General features: G+C 39.5%; 1 protein-coding gene across 1 annotated transcript in view; it reads left to right on the top strand.

Moving 5' to 3' along the window:
* Positions 1-13,934, top strand: part of igsf9ba (immunoglobulin superfamily, member 9Ba) — an 81,527-nt gene that overhangs the window by 10,569 nt on the left and 57,024 nt on the right. Inside the window, exon 2 of the mRNA XM_030745385.1 lies at positions 11,033-11,230. Within this exon, the coding sequence (XP_030601245.1) occupies positions 11,033-11,230 (198 nt within the window). The remainder of the gene's footprint in view (positions 1-11,032; positions 11,231-13,934) is intronic.

Genomic DNA, 13,934 nt, shown 5'->3' with positions numbered 1-13,934 from the left:
CTTGTGGATTGCATGTGGGGTCTCCATGGATCCTGTGGATGATCAGTATTTTTGTGCTAATCAAGCCTTTCGTCAGCATTTTTGTGCTGCACCTGCATCCAGTGTTCGGTTGAGGGAGGCTCCTGCCATCAGGGAGTGCTTTAGCTTTGAGGGCTGTGCTTGGTCTGCTTGGTTAGATCACTGGGGCTGGTCAAAGTAACCTCCAGATAGATGTCAGTCGAATGATGATAATACAACATTTCCTATCCTTGAAAACTACTTTAACTTTTTAAACCATTTTTATTTTAGCATAAATGCAGTTATTTACAGTGTGCTAAAATATTAATACAGATCAGGCCTAATCTGTACATATACACAGTACCAGTCAAGAGTTTGGACACACTCGCCCATTGGTACTGTATATTTTGGTCACTTACGAGATATGGTCCTTCTAAGGATTAGTCACGTCTTAGATCTTTAACATCTTTCCTATATTTAGGAGAAACATTCACATGCATATGTCCAGCAATGAATGTTGGTTCCACACTTACATAGTGCTAAACTGCAGCTTGACTGTGAGAGTCACAGAAAGAGGAAGTGAGCGTGTGAGAGAGGGAGGAAGTGAAGGAGAGCTGATGAGAAGATATGTGCACCTGATTCTGTTCTGTGGTTGTCTGAGCCACTCATATGGAATATAGAAGCTCTGTGTAATGGTTACACGTGGTTATGTGAACTCTATAATGTACGTTATAGAGTTATTAGAACATTAGTTATGTTTTCTGAAACATTTATATCTCATCCAAAATTTGCTGTGAGAGACTTAAAAAAATGACTGAATCATGGCTGAATGGTTTCTGTGGCTTACAGCTACTGCCACAGATAATGTGCACCTCTGCCAGCGCAGCGTCCAGTGATGTTGGTTTGCCCTTTGGGCCTTTGGCAAGCCAAGCTCATTTCACACATCCATCTTCTCTCTCCTCTCGCTGCACGTTCAAGCAGGTGTCAGCACATCCACTGCATCCCTGACTGAGCATTGCTTGTCAGTGGAGGAGAATGTAGCCATTAAAGAGGACTAAATAGTGAAGTGATCAGATCTATATCAAAAGTACACACAGTAGACACAAGGTGCATCTTCAGCCACCTTAATTTATGTGCCTTTTTTTTAAAGAAGAGACTATGCAAAAGAAAAAAAAAAGTCAAGCAGGAACTCAAAAGGCACACAAACATTTAAATGACAAAGAAGTTTCTATTCCCAGCTGAGGTGGGTTTGCTGCAGTAGAGTGTTGATTAGTAGGATGGTGTACAGTAAACACAGAGCGTGAATCAGGATAGAGATGATCAAAAGGTAGAAAGGGTACAGCATACAGGACGGCATGCAGGCACAATGCGATAAGAATGGCATCAAAACAGGTGGGGGTGGGAAGTTGTCTGCTTTATAAGCAAATGTGAATGTTTGCTACATGTGGATGCTGAACTTTTAATCTACTGCTATGTCATAACAGGTGTATAACCTAAAAGAATAGTGAATATGTGTTGGTTAAAATATTCCTCGATCTGTAAACGCTAAATATGACAAAGTGCTGTTGACGTAGTACAAAAATAAATTTTTAAAGGTACTTTAACCCGTGATTCAGTTGGTACAAAAACTGAAGCACCAGAGGACAGTTTATACAGTACCATATAGGGTTTGACTCAAGGTCTTACACACACCACCTTCAGTTTATTCCACAGTGACTTGAAAGTTTTGAGTAAAAGTATGACTGTCATGTGACTTCTACATGTGCGTTGGGCATAATGATGCAGTGATGAGCTAGAGTCTGATCGGTTTATTATGCTTAATGGTTTTGGATGCTTAATTCACTGCATTGCTACCAGTAATAAACTGATAGTGCCTCACTGGTGCTCTTACTTACTTTTTTACATCAGACTCTGGAAGAACAAAAGCTGGTCCTATAATTAAACTCGTTGATGCATCTCTGTAGATACAACTGTAGCTTTGGCAGCTATATATACAAATACAGCATGCTAACTACAAATAAACTCCCTGCCTTATTTTTTTTTAATGCGGTATCATCTTTTGGCCATGGTCCCTATAAAATGTCCACTTTCAGTGAGTAATGCTGCTGTTGGGGTTATTTTGAATGTACCTGTCTACTAATCTCACAGACTGATCTAATTAATCCAGAATATATGGTCCTCAAAGCAGTTGCCCCCCATTTGCTTATTATTCATTGCACTGAGTACTTTCACCTTTTTTTCTCCAATGTTTTCTCAATATGTACATCACATATAAATAAACTATAACTGCAAAAATGCTGTTTCATTTAAATTCCTGATTATATCATTTGAAAATGAAATGTCTAACTAATTCTACTTTTGTAATGGCCCCCCCTGCAATTTATTTATGATAAATTCCAAATATTTCTTTTTCCCTCTTGCACATTGCTCCGTAATCTAAAAATAAAAATAAAATCCTGTTCTGGCTTGTGTTATTCTTCTAAAAGGAAAGTCCTTGATCCATACAGTATATCTGACCTTTGATACCTAATTAACACAGTGTGATTAATAATCCTCTTACACATCAGATTATAGGCATTCTCTGAACACAACCACTACACCTACACTCTATTTATCTGCGCGCTTTTTGAAATACCTCTCAGATAAGAAGGTTTTAAATAAGTAACTTAAAAGTAGTTATGTTACACATAATTATACTGATAATTAAATAATTATAACAAATTAAATTCTTAAAACTTTGGAATTAGTTATGTGAAATGATGCTAAAAAAATATTTATTTTTAGTTATTATTTTAGTGACTCCACAACCATTTATGAGCTGCATTGCAAACATACACTAAACAAGCAAAGTTAAAGGGTTGTATTATAGGAGGAAAATAACTCAAAGACATCAAACTGTCTGTTCTTTGAATTATTTAGTTTAGTAACTATGCAAACAGTTAAGTACTAAATGATTAAACTTAGGATAAAAACTCGACTAGGTTTACAAGAAGCTGTCAGTTGATCACAACTGATCACACCGAGCCTAAAGGTGGAAAACTCAGCAGCATCACAGGAGGGCAAATTCTTCTGGCTTACTGACCAGAGGGGTGTACTACAAAGCAAGATTAACAGGTTAGCGAGCTATAACAAGCTTAAAGTCAGAGTTTTCTGTCATGAAAGTGGCTCTCTTTTTACTTGGCTAAATCATCATGGTAAATTATGCTGAGCACTTAACCTGGTAGGGACCAGGAAGTGCTGTGTTTTCACTAATTCTTTGATTTACAGCATGTATTAAGCGCAATAACATCACAAATAAAGATTTTTGTGTATTTATGCAAATAAGTAAGTGACAATATCAACTGAGGTCATTGTCTGCAGAATACAAAGCTTTGCACAGCTTTGTACCCTGGAAAATGCCATTTTGCACATCCTGGTCGTACATGGAGTCACTTTGGCTGAGCAGTTTGCACAGATAGTGTTCTTTACTAGATGTAATGTGGTTAGTGGTAATAGAAAGGAACCTGAAACTGATTCTTTACTTTCTGTTACATCTTATGGCTTTCCTTGAATGGAATTGTTTAAATTCTGTTGTTGTTTAGGTGCTGCATGGTTTAATTGTGCAGGCCCAGATCGGTGCAGGAACACAGATATGTATAGGCACACACACAGACTCAGGCCATTCGCTGATGTGACCTTCAGCACATGCAGGCTGGCATTCAATTACCGCCCTGGCAGTGGCCCCACCTGCCCAGTGGCTGCACGTCCTTGAGATTCTCTCTCCAGCCTCTGTCCAGTCTATATTCCATTACATCCTCGACATCAGGAGCTTTGTCCAGCATAAAGCGGCACTCAGCTCACTGAGCTGAGAAAGGAAATGCGCGTACACACACACACGCGCGCACACACACACACACACACACACACACACACACACACACACACACACACACACACACACACACACACACACACACACACACACACACACACACACACACAGCATTTTAACTTTTGATGTATCCCTTGCATAATCTCTAACTGCAGTGAGCAATGGTTATCGTCGCTCATGTGCAGAATCAAATCCAAGCATGAGGTAAGAAGTATTAGATTTTAGCTTTACTGGGTGAGATATTGCTCTGGTTTCAAAAACAAGGTTTAGGCAGCCTAGATCAGAGAATCTGAGCACAGTTAATCAAAAATTGTCTGTCACTGAACTCTCTGCGTTTTCCTATTTTGTGTTATTGGGCCTTATTACTGTCAAAACATTTTCCCAGCACCACTCTGCCTGATTATTGCCCACAGTTGGCTATTTACGTTACAAATCTGTGATCATTACTGAAAGTACACTGTAGAGTTCTTTTTGTGCAAAGAGCCATTTTAACCCACTGCCATTAGAGAAACGCTTTGAGTTGAAATCTCTTGCAGAGTTAACCCCTCGTGTCACTGCTCTGCTGTTGTGATGATTCACATGCCGGTGTGGACAACTGTTGGTTGACCTTGAACAGATGTCTTTTATTGGTTTATGATGTTTGTTACATCTTATTTTTAATATAGGTAACATTTTATGTTGCATCTATCGATTTTGTGAAGATATGCTGATTTTCTTTGCGCTTATCAGTGTTTGCCAACCTGGGGATCGAGGTATACTGAAAGGGTCAACTGTTAAATCTAAAGGGGTCTTAATGGAAGAAAATTAGGTTTGGCTGTAGTACGGGTCACAAAGCTATGCCTACATTTTAATTTTTTTCATATCATTGCTATATGTGAGTCTTTATATTCTCCAGCTATAAAAAATGTGTAATCAATACACTGACTTTAAAATGTGTCTGTTTATCACCTGGTGTATTATCGTCTTAAATTTTTCTAATTGAAAATTATTTCAAGTTATTTTCTCAATTTCAAGTTATTAAGCAGGTATTGGTCAAATGTTTGCGATATAAACACTTTAACTTGAAATTTTGAGATAACCCAGATTTTTGACTTATGGATGGCCAAATCTTCTCACTAAATATGCTGCTTTTAATTTGATTTATTTACCCCAAAACATAGCTTTATAGCTCCTATGTTTCATGCTAATTGATGTTCTTTTTTTTAGGCGACTTCACAATTGTTGTATTTAAACCTTTTTTTAAGTTCAATAACGTCATAAATGCAAAAAAATATGGTATTATTGTAATGAGAATGCAAAGTTTTCATTTGTCTGCAGAAATGCTTATGGAAAAATGCAAACATTATTGCAAACGTGAACACATGTGCCCAGGTGTGAAGGGGGCGTGGGTCATATTTAATATTTAACCACCTCCAGGGGACTACGCCCACAGGGGTTTAAATACCTGGGTCTCTCCACCATTTGGTTGAGAACTGAAGAAGCCTTTCGGATGAGAGGTGAAACGTCTTCAAGAAACAAAAAGAAGTCCAGTCGCCTTTTTCAAGCTCCAGAGACTACTATGACCTGGATGACTGAGAATCTACACAGACATTATTGCAAACATATAATGCAAACATATAACTGCTCAGCTGAGCTGTAATGTTAACTACCTGCATGCTCTCTGTTTTCGTGGGTGTAGTTTGGAAAAATGAATAAATACATTTGTTGAACTACAGGTGGAGGAAGAACGTATATTTGATTTTAGGGTGACCTGTCTCTTTAAGAGGTCACAAGACGCAAAGAGGTTGAGACAGTCAGTTGAATTTTGTCACTTTTGGCTTCTTGTTTTGAAAAAAGAACAAAAATGTTTTCGTTGGACATGAGCTAGTGGGCATTTTTCACTATTTTCGGACATGTTGTCCACATGATTCACTGGCAAAATAATTTGAAGATTGATTGATATAATGTAGAAAATGTGGTGAATTGAATTCCTAGATTTTACTCTGAATAACTCACTGCCCCTTTATCTGTTAACCTGAACTATGCCCCATATAGAGGATGTATCTTGACAGGTGACTGAATTGTTACCTTTTAGAAATTCTTGATCATAGCAGTAAGTCCACTTCAGGCTGAGGACAGAAACATAAAATATATTAGTCTGCAGCATTTATTAGGTGTCTGATTTATGCAGATCTTACTCAACAGATTTCTACCTCTGTGTCTTTGGATAGTTTCACTGTGCAACTTGGATTCAGCTGATATTTACAATGCCAAAGCAATCACTAGTTGCAACCATCCTAACTGCATTGATCAGTTTATATCTAAAGCATTCTTTATTTGGAAGATCTTTAGCATGGACCCTTGTATCACATTTATGACTTGTTGAGCACATAAATATGTTCCCCTGAATAAGCCCCTATAAACCCTATCAGGTCGCTGTGTCTCCATTAAGGAAATGAAAGTGGTGACCAACCCTGTGCTGATTGTTCCCTCATGAGGATCTCATAAAAGAACTTGAGAATTATTGGCCCCGCAATATATTATCTCACGCCCTGAAAGCCTATTCTGTGTCCAAGGCATGCTCTCTGTGCCACATAGACCCAAAAATAATGTGAGCTAGAAAATTGAGCTGCTAAACTCCTGCAACCTCAAGTGTCTGCAGAGAAAACAATGGATTTCCACAGCATGCACTGTTGTTCCACTGGGTTTGAGCGTGTGCTTTATGTCAAGTGACTCTACTTACTCAAACCAAACAATGTATCCACTGTGTTTCATTATGGGTGGGAACCTGCTCTTTTTTTCTTCTGGAAGCTATGGAGCACAAATCCTGGACACTGCTTTACACCCGAAACTCACCAGCTGCATTCAGCCCCCCCAAAAGATAGCAAAACGTTTTTTTACAAGCACCTATGGTAGCTGTAAGTCTTTGGCTAAGTGCCTTTTTTAATAAACTGTGGGGATGTACAGTGCTGTGAAAAAGGGATTGGCCCTTTCCTGGTTTTTTGCGTATGGATGGATGGATGGACAAAGTAAGCCTGAGTAAATGCAAACTGCAGTAGATGATGAAGTAAATGATGCTTTCATTTATTAAGGGAAAAAAGTTATCCAAACCTAAATGGTCCTATGTGAAAAAGGAATTGCGCCTTAAAACTAATAACTGGTTGTGTCACCCTTGGCAGCAAGAACTGCAATCAAGCATTTGTGATAACTGGTAATGAGTCTTTCACGTTGCGGTGCAGGAATTTTGGCCCACTCCTCTTTGCAGAATTGTTTAAATTCAGCCACACTGGAGGGTTTTTGAGTGTAAACAGCCTATATAAGGTCATGCCAAAACATCTCAGTCTGATTTAAGTCCAGACTTTGACTTGGCCACTTCAAAACCTTCATTTTGTTTTTTTTTTTTAGCCATTCAGAGGTGGACTTCAGGGGATATTTTGGATCATTATCCTGCTGCATAACCCAAGTGTGCCTGAACTCCAGGGCATGAATTGATGGTAGGAGCAGAATTCATGTTTCCATCAATTACAGCAAGTTGTCCAGGTCCTGAAGCAGCAAAGGAGTCCCAGACAATCACACTACCCACCATGCTTTACTGTTGGTGTGATGTTCTTTTTATGAAATGCTGTGTTAGTTCATTGCAGATTTAAGGGCACTCAAAACTTCAAAAAATCATTCCACAGAAAATTTTTTTCCCAAAAGTCTCTGGGATCATTCAGATGTTTGTTGGTAAATGTGAGATGAGCCTTTGTGTTCTTTTTGGTCAGCAGTAGTTTTCACCTTGGTTCTCTTCCATGGATGCCATTTGCCCTGTCTTATTCTTATTGTTGAATCATGAACTCTGACCTTAACTGAGGCAAGTGAGGCCTGCAGTTTGTTAGATGTTGTTCTGGGTACTTTTGTGACCTCCTGGATGAGTCATCGAGGCACTCTTGGAATAATTTTGGTAGGCCGGCCACTCCTGAGAAGGTTCACTACTGTTCCAAATTTTCTCCATTTGTGGATAATGACTCTCACCGTGGTTCACTGGAGTCCTAAAGCCTTAGAAATGGCTTCGTAACCATTTCCAGACTGATAGATGTCAATGATTTTGTTTTTCAGCTGTTTCTGTAGACTTTTAGCCTACTTCACTTTGTCAGACAGGTTCTATTTAAGTGATTTCTTGATTCAGCAGCTCTGGCAGTAATGGATGTGGCTAACTCAGCTTTCCAAAAATGTGGTTAATCACAGATAATTCATGATTTAACAAAGCGAGGCAGTTATTTTTTCACAGAAGCCCAGATAGGTTTGGATCACTTTTTTCCCCCGTAATAAATGAAATCATCATTTAAAAACTGTGTTTTGTATTTACTTGGCGTGTCTTTGTCTAAGATTAATATTTGTTTCATGACCTGAAAATAGTGTGAGAAATATGCAATATTCAATACTTTTTCACAGCACTGTATACGTCACTTCTGACTGGATAACACATCTTTTATTCTCACTAAATGAAACTGGTCCAGTTGTATATTAAGGCAATACACTGTTAACCTGGACACCATGGCAAAATGATACACTTTCCTCAGACTGAATGATCGCCTACATATTGGAAAACATGTTATTAAAATCACCAAGCAGCCAAGTTAGTTAGCCCTGATTAGACTGGGAACACAAAGAAACCACTAGCCTGTCTTTGTCCAGAGGTAGGACAATCAATCTGCCAGCTTGGATTATAGGGGACCTATACTGCTCTAGTGGTGCATGCTGGATTAAACATTTATTAGGTCGGTCTATGTGCAACTAATCCCAAAAGGTCAACCTGTGGATACACACATTTTTTTCTCTACTCTTGAGTTTGTATGATCCCATCGAGAGGGAACTTCCTTAGCAAAGTCATCTCAGGCACACATCTCTGGCTGTGAGCATAGAAAGCCTCACCAATCTGTTGTTAAAATCTTTTGTTTATGAGGGGCAGCCAATGAGGGAGCTAAAGCGGCTTGTTTTAGACAGTGGATGAATTGAGGGTCTGCGCCAAGGCCTGGTATGTGTTAAATAAAGATTATTTTGAACTGTGAATCACTCAAAACTGCTTTAGTAGACTCCAAGAAAAAAAATATTGAGCTGGAAATAATTTACATAATTAGCCCAGTAATAATTACAGCAATTCATAAAACAAGGTAAAAATAACAAGGTAAAAAAAAAAAAAAAAAAAATAATATATATATATATATATATATAAACGTTTATATATATATATATATATATATATATAAACATTATAGGTGCTTGTATTTGCTGGGCCAGCAGCTCCCCACCAACAATTGGTTATAGCTATATATGTATTTTTTTTCTTCCAAAATTTCTAAACTATTGCTTTGAGGCACTCTGGTATTCACTGATCTCGATTTTTTTTTTCCTTACTTTCCTAAATAAAATTTAACAACTGAACGCTGTGTCATATGCCCCAGCACAATCACCTTATGGGTGTTGAGGGGGTTATTATAATCGTTCTGAAAAGTGTTATAAATGAGGCTGCAATGGAGCGTGTTCAGGTGTGAATTTCAGGCTTTTGGCAAGCCTGAAAGGATTAGTTTAGCAGATTTTTGATTTTGTTGCTCTTATATGGAATGGACAGGTTTCTACAGAAGCTCATTAAAAGGCTTGTATAGCTCGGAGGGCAGTTTGATGCCCACAGAAGCACTTTTAAACCATTTGCTCCTTTCATGTTGAGTCTTGTGCTTGAGTCATCATTTTTATTTTAAAAAATAATGCTTTATTACTGACATGATCTTGATGGTAGAACCTGGTGTATGTGGCTTTGTTATTTCTCCCCTGTATAATTTCTGTTACACACTTGTAAAAATCGCATAACTTCTGTTTTAGGTTAGCGTTCATATTTGAATGGTTATGTAGGGTGTCGTGCATATTTGGTTCATGCTGCTCGTTAGAGCTTAGTGTTGCATAGTAGGGCTGCTTTTCCTTGTGACTAAAGAGGCACAGCAGCAAAGCAGATTCCGGCACTGAGGGCTGTAACTGGCAGACCATATCTCCACTTTAAAAAGTGTAATTTGATTAAATCTGCTCTGTTTCAGTCTAGAATCTGTGCCGGCTGAAACGAATAAAGTGGATTAACTCTGTCAAAGGATAATGCAGATTAAACTGGTAAACACAATCACTAAGTGGTGCATATGGCCTGTAGGGGTAGAGTCAAAGCTTCATTTTTTTTTTTTTAAAAACAGAGGAATCGGGTGAAGAGATTTGCCGTTTTGTTATGCACAGTTGAAAAGGCATTTGTTCACATTTCAATTTTGACATGGTGGTCTGACATCATTAAACACGCTCATGGCCACCCGCTCTCACCCTGCATGTAACAGCGGCGCTGCTTGAGCCCAAAATACCTCCAAGTCCTCATGTATTTGTTCTTCAGTAAAAATTATCCCTGATAATGCAAATGATACTGCTAATGAAAGCGTTAAGTTATTCAGCTGGTGTTTCTCTGGAGTGAAACGTCAGCATGTCTCTTGATCCCTGAAGCGATTTTCCCCCCTGGGTGAGGGCGGGTGGTCATGCTTGCACTGACGGTGGAGATACAGCCAGCTCAATGAAAGGCGGGGGTGGCAGCCGGAGAAAATCCATTCCCAGAGTGAGCGTTCTGCTGAGGCAGGTATGCCGACCTTTGAGTCATCTGATAGGTCAACGCTCGGCAGCGTGCCTGGACATTCATGGCCAAACGCCAGGCCTGGTGGTGCTCATAGTAAAGCTCATCTGAGCAGCGGCCAGCTATGATCAATGGAACCCCTTGGCAGCTCATTTATTGTACAGTATGGCACAACCACAAAACACTCACCAACAGATGCAGGTGACAGATGATGATAGTCTGATAGGATGAGGGGAGCTGATGAAAAAGGGTTTTCACATGTGCACATTGACCAGTGCACTGCCAGCTCACTGCACAGTACAGTGAACTTTAAATAAAATTTCGTTTTAATCCATTAGTTGAGTCGATCTCTTTGAAGTGCCACCCAATTATTGTTTGTAAATTCGTCTTGGTTGACTTGAATGAAATGAGATTTTCCTGCTTAGTCTGCAGGATTTCAGTGCATGAAAATTTTCCTGCAGCCTGTTCTCCTGCATGGCAAACCCCAGCTCCGCTGAGATGAACACGAATATTTCGTGTTTGCCTAAAAAGCTTCTTCCTTCTCCTTCCAGGTGCCCACGGAGTGAGAGAGGAGCCCCGGTTTGTGACGGCACGCGCTGGAGAGAGCGTGATCCTGGGGTGTGACGTGTCCCCTCCCCTGGATGGCCAGCAGCCCCCTTATGTGGTGGAGTGGTTCAGGTTTGGAGTGTCTATTCCCTTCTTCATCAACTTCCGCTTCTACCCTCCTCATGTGGATCCAGAATACACTGGTAAGATGAATGCAGATCTGGCTAAAGTAAAGCAATCCAGCTACAGAGAATAGAGGAATACAGAAACATTGTGAATAATAAGTTTTATCCATGACGGATTTAGTCTAAAACTTCCGAATTAATGTGGACTTGGATGCCTCTTGGGATGAGTGAGGATCAAAATTTTTTCAGCTGCCAAGCACATTGAATCCAAAAGATTTTTTTGTGTTTGACACTGCAGCAAAAACAAAGTTGACAGCATAATTTCTCTCTAGCAGCCAAATTGAAGAACACAGTGAGTGACTAGAACACATATTATCTGTATGTAATGTGAACTGGAGTTCAGCACATGCTGTATAGTGAATGGTGGCAAAATCATAGTTAAAGCTGCACATAAGTTACCATAGATTTCAACTGAAAAAAAGCACATTTGCCATCCTGCACATGGGGGAAGATTGACTTACTAGGACCTCTTAAGAGTCTTTGCTTGCTGACTAGAATCTTTACACTGACATCAAACTTTTACAAGATATATTCCTACACTTAATCTGTCATAAAATTGTGATGCATCTATCTCGAACTTCAGTTTTTGCACACATAAACCCACAACAAGGACAACAAAAAAGATCTAACATGGTCATTAATGCACTTTAGAGTTGTTGATAGCTGGATTCTGTCACTTGTACCTGCTTGCTTCTTCTTCTTCTATAACTGTGCAAAGAAGTAAATAATTCCCTACATGCCACAGGATTCCTTTAAAAAGAACAAAAAAGATAACAGAACATCTAATTTTTTCCTTGTTTCAGTTGGTTCACCTTGTTTCAGTAAAGATGTCTTCGATCAACCTGTCAAGTCAGTCCCCGATCTTGTGGCTCATGGCTATAGTAATGATATAATACAGAAACGCTGCAATGTTTAGCTCCAAGGGTCCTGCATAAATATAATAATTCTGTAAACATTTCTATGATTGCGCAGGATATAGATTTCTCTGCACTGCTGCAGACCTTATTATGAGCTTTTGGCTGAGAGCAGGACCATTTCTGACAGCCAGTTTCAAACAGATTGTAGTGCAAATGTGCTGTGTACATGTGTACCTCTCAGTACTATTTCATTGAGAAAATTGACCTGCAATTTCAGCTTGATCCACAGTGTTTTCCCCTCAGAATCGTACTTCAGCTGTTCGAGCATCAGGCGAGTGCCTCATCAGCCAGTGAGGCTTTTATGTGGCTTGAGAACAACCGTGTGTTCGGGGCTGTGCAGGAAAAACTGGAAAAAAAAAAAAAAAGCAGTCACAATAATTTACAACCGCACCGAACATGTATGCCTTCCCACACAATCATCAAGTTTATGAAGCATATAAAGTACATAGTCAATAAATATATCAAAAATCCCTTACATATACATGTAGGAAAAGAAAGGTAATTTCATGTTAGTAAAGCCTAACAATCTTTGTTTTTTTGTAGATGTCACTCCAATTTAGATTGATTTAGATGGATGTACCTAATGTGTGAAGCTTTATCCCTTAAATGGGGGGAAAATACAAACCTGTTCTCCTTTATGAAGGTTGTAGATGTGGAGCAACATGGGCATCACTCTGCTCTTGCTTTGTTTTTGTTTTTTTGGTCTATGAGCTCCTGAGATAAATATCTGGCTGTTTAAGGCGTCTCTACGAGCTCTACCTAGCTCTTAACCGTGTCTGTGCTGGCATAGCAGTTAACACTGGGATTCAGAGGTCTTTTGCTAAACTCAGCTGCCAGTTGCGGCCAAAGTGATGTCCTAAAGCGGTGAGAGTGACCGAAAACAATAAAGCGGTTCACTGTAAAATGAAAACAATCATGCTGCAGAGCTCCATGGACTCGAAATTGAACTGCAGAGTTGGGCGACCCCTTTTACATTTGATCCGCCATTAATATAAAATCATTGATTATCGCTGCTTTAAGGTTAGGGTACGAAATGTGTTTACATTCATCACTGCATAACACAAGCTTAAGTCAAGACAGTGTGTCTGCAGCAGCCTCTGTGCTGAGTCCTTACAGCAGGAAATTGGTTCTTCTGATGTTGCTTCAGTGGCTGTGATAAGATGATGAGTTGTCAGAACGAGGTCAGATTTAGCCCTTCCCTTTTCCCACCTCTTTATAAGTACAAAGCTGCTGGCTGACCTGGTAATGGGCTGTGAAATAAATGAAGCTGTGGCTTCCCGAAGAAGTGGAGGATTTACCTCCCGAGCACGAGTGTCCTAAATGTGGACGCAAAAAGAGTCTTCTGCTTTTATTTATATGAATCACGTAAAGTGTGTGAATAATACAGCAATCACTGGAATTCTTCCCGGTGGGCTTTTAATGCAGGATGTTCACGGCAAAGAAGCCTAATGGCAGTGACTCATTGTCTTGGGAGCCCTCCTTTTTATTATATTGTGGTTACAGTAGATGTTGCAGCTGCTGGAGTGTTTCACTGTTTAAGCACGTGACTAACAGCTTTGTATGAATAAACAGCACTTTTCAACACTTCACTGTGCTCACTTGGACTCTGCTAGTGGGCCTTTGCCATGTGGCATTAAGTCCACTGTTGAGGAATTACCAGTGAACAGATGCAACATGAATATGGCCAGTCTCATTACATAGATTAAAGTGTTTCTGGGGATTGCATGTGCATGGTGACAGCGTAATAATGACACTGGACTGTAGTTTATGAGATGCTCCTTTGGGCGCTTAATGGGCCCATGTGG

The sequence above is a fragment of the Archocentrus centrarchus genome, chromosome 13 (assembly GCF_007364275.1).
Source record: "Archocentrus centrarchus isolate MPI-CPG fArcCen1 chromosome 13, fArcCen1, whole genome shotgun sequence".
NCBI classification, from domain to species: domain Eukaryota; kingdom Metazoa; phylum Chordata; class Actinopteri; order Cichliformes; family Cichlidae; genus Archocentrus; species Archocentrus centrarchus.
The sequence above is the reverse complement of the archived record's forward strand: the minus strand, read 5'-3'. Positions and strand labels throughout refer to the sequence as shown.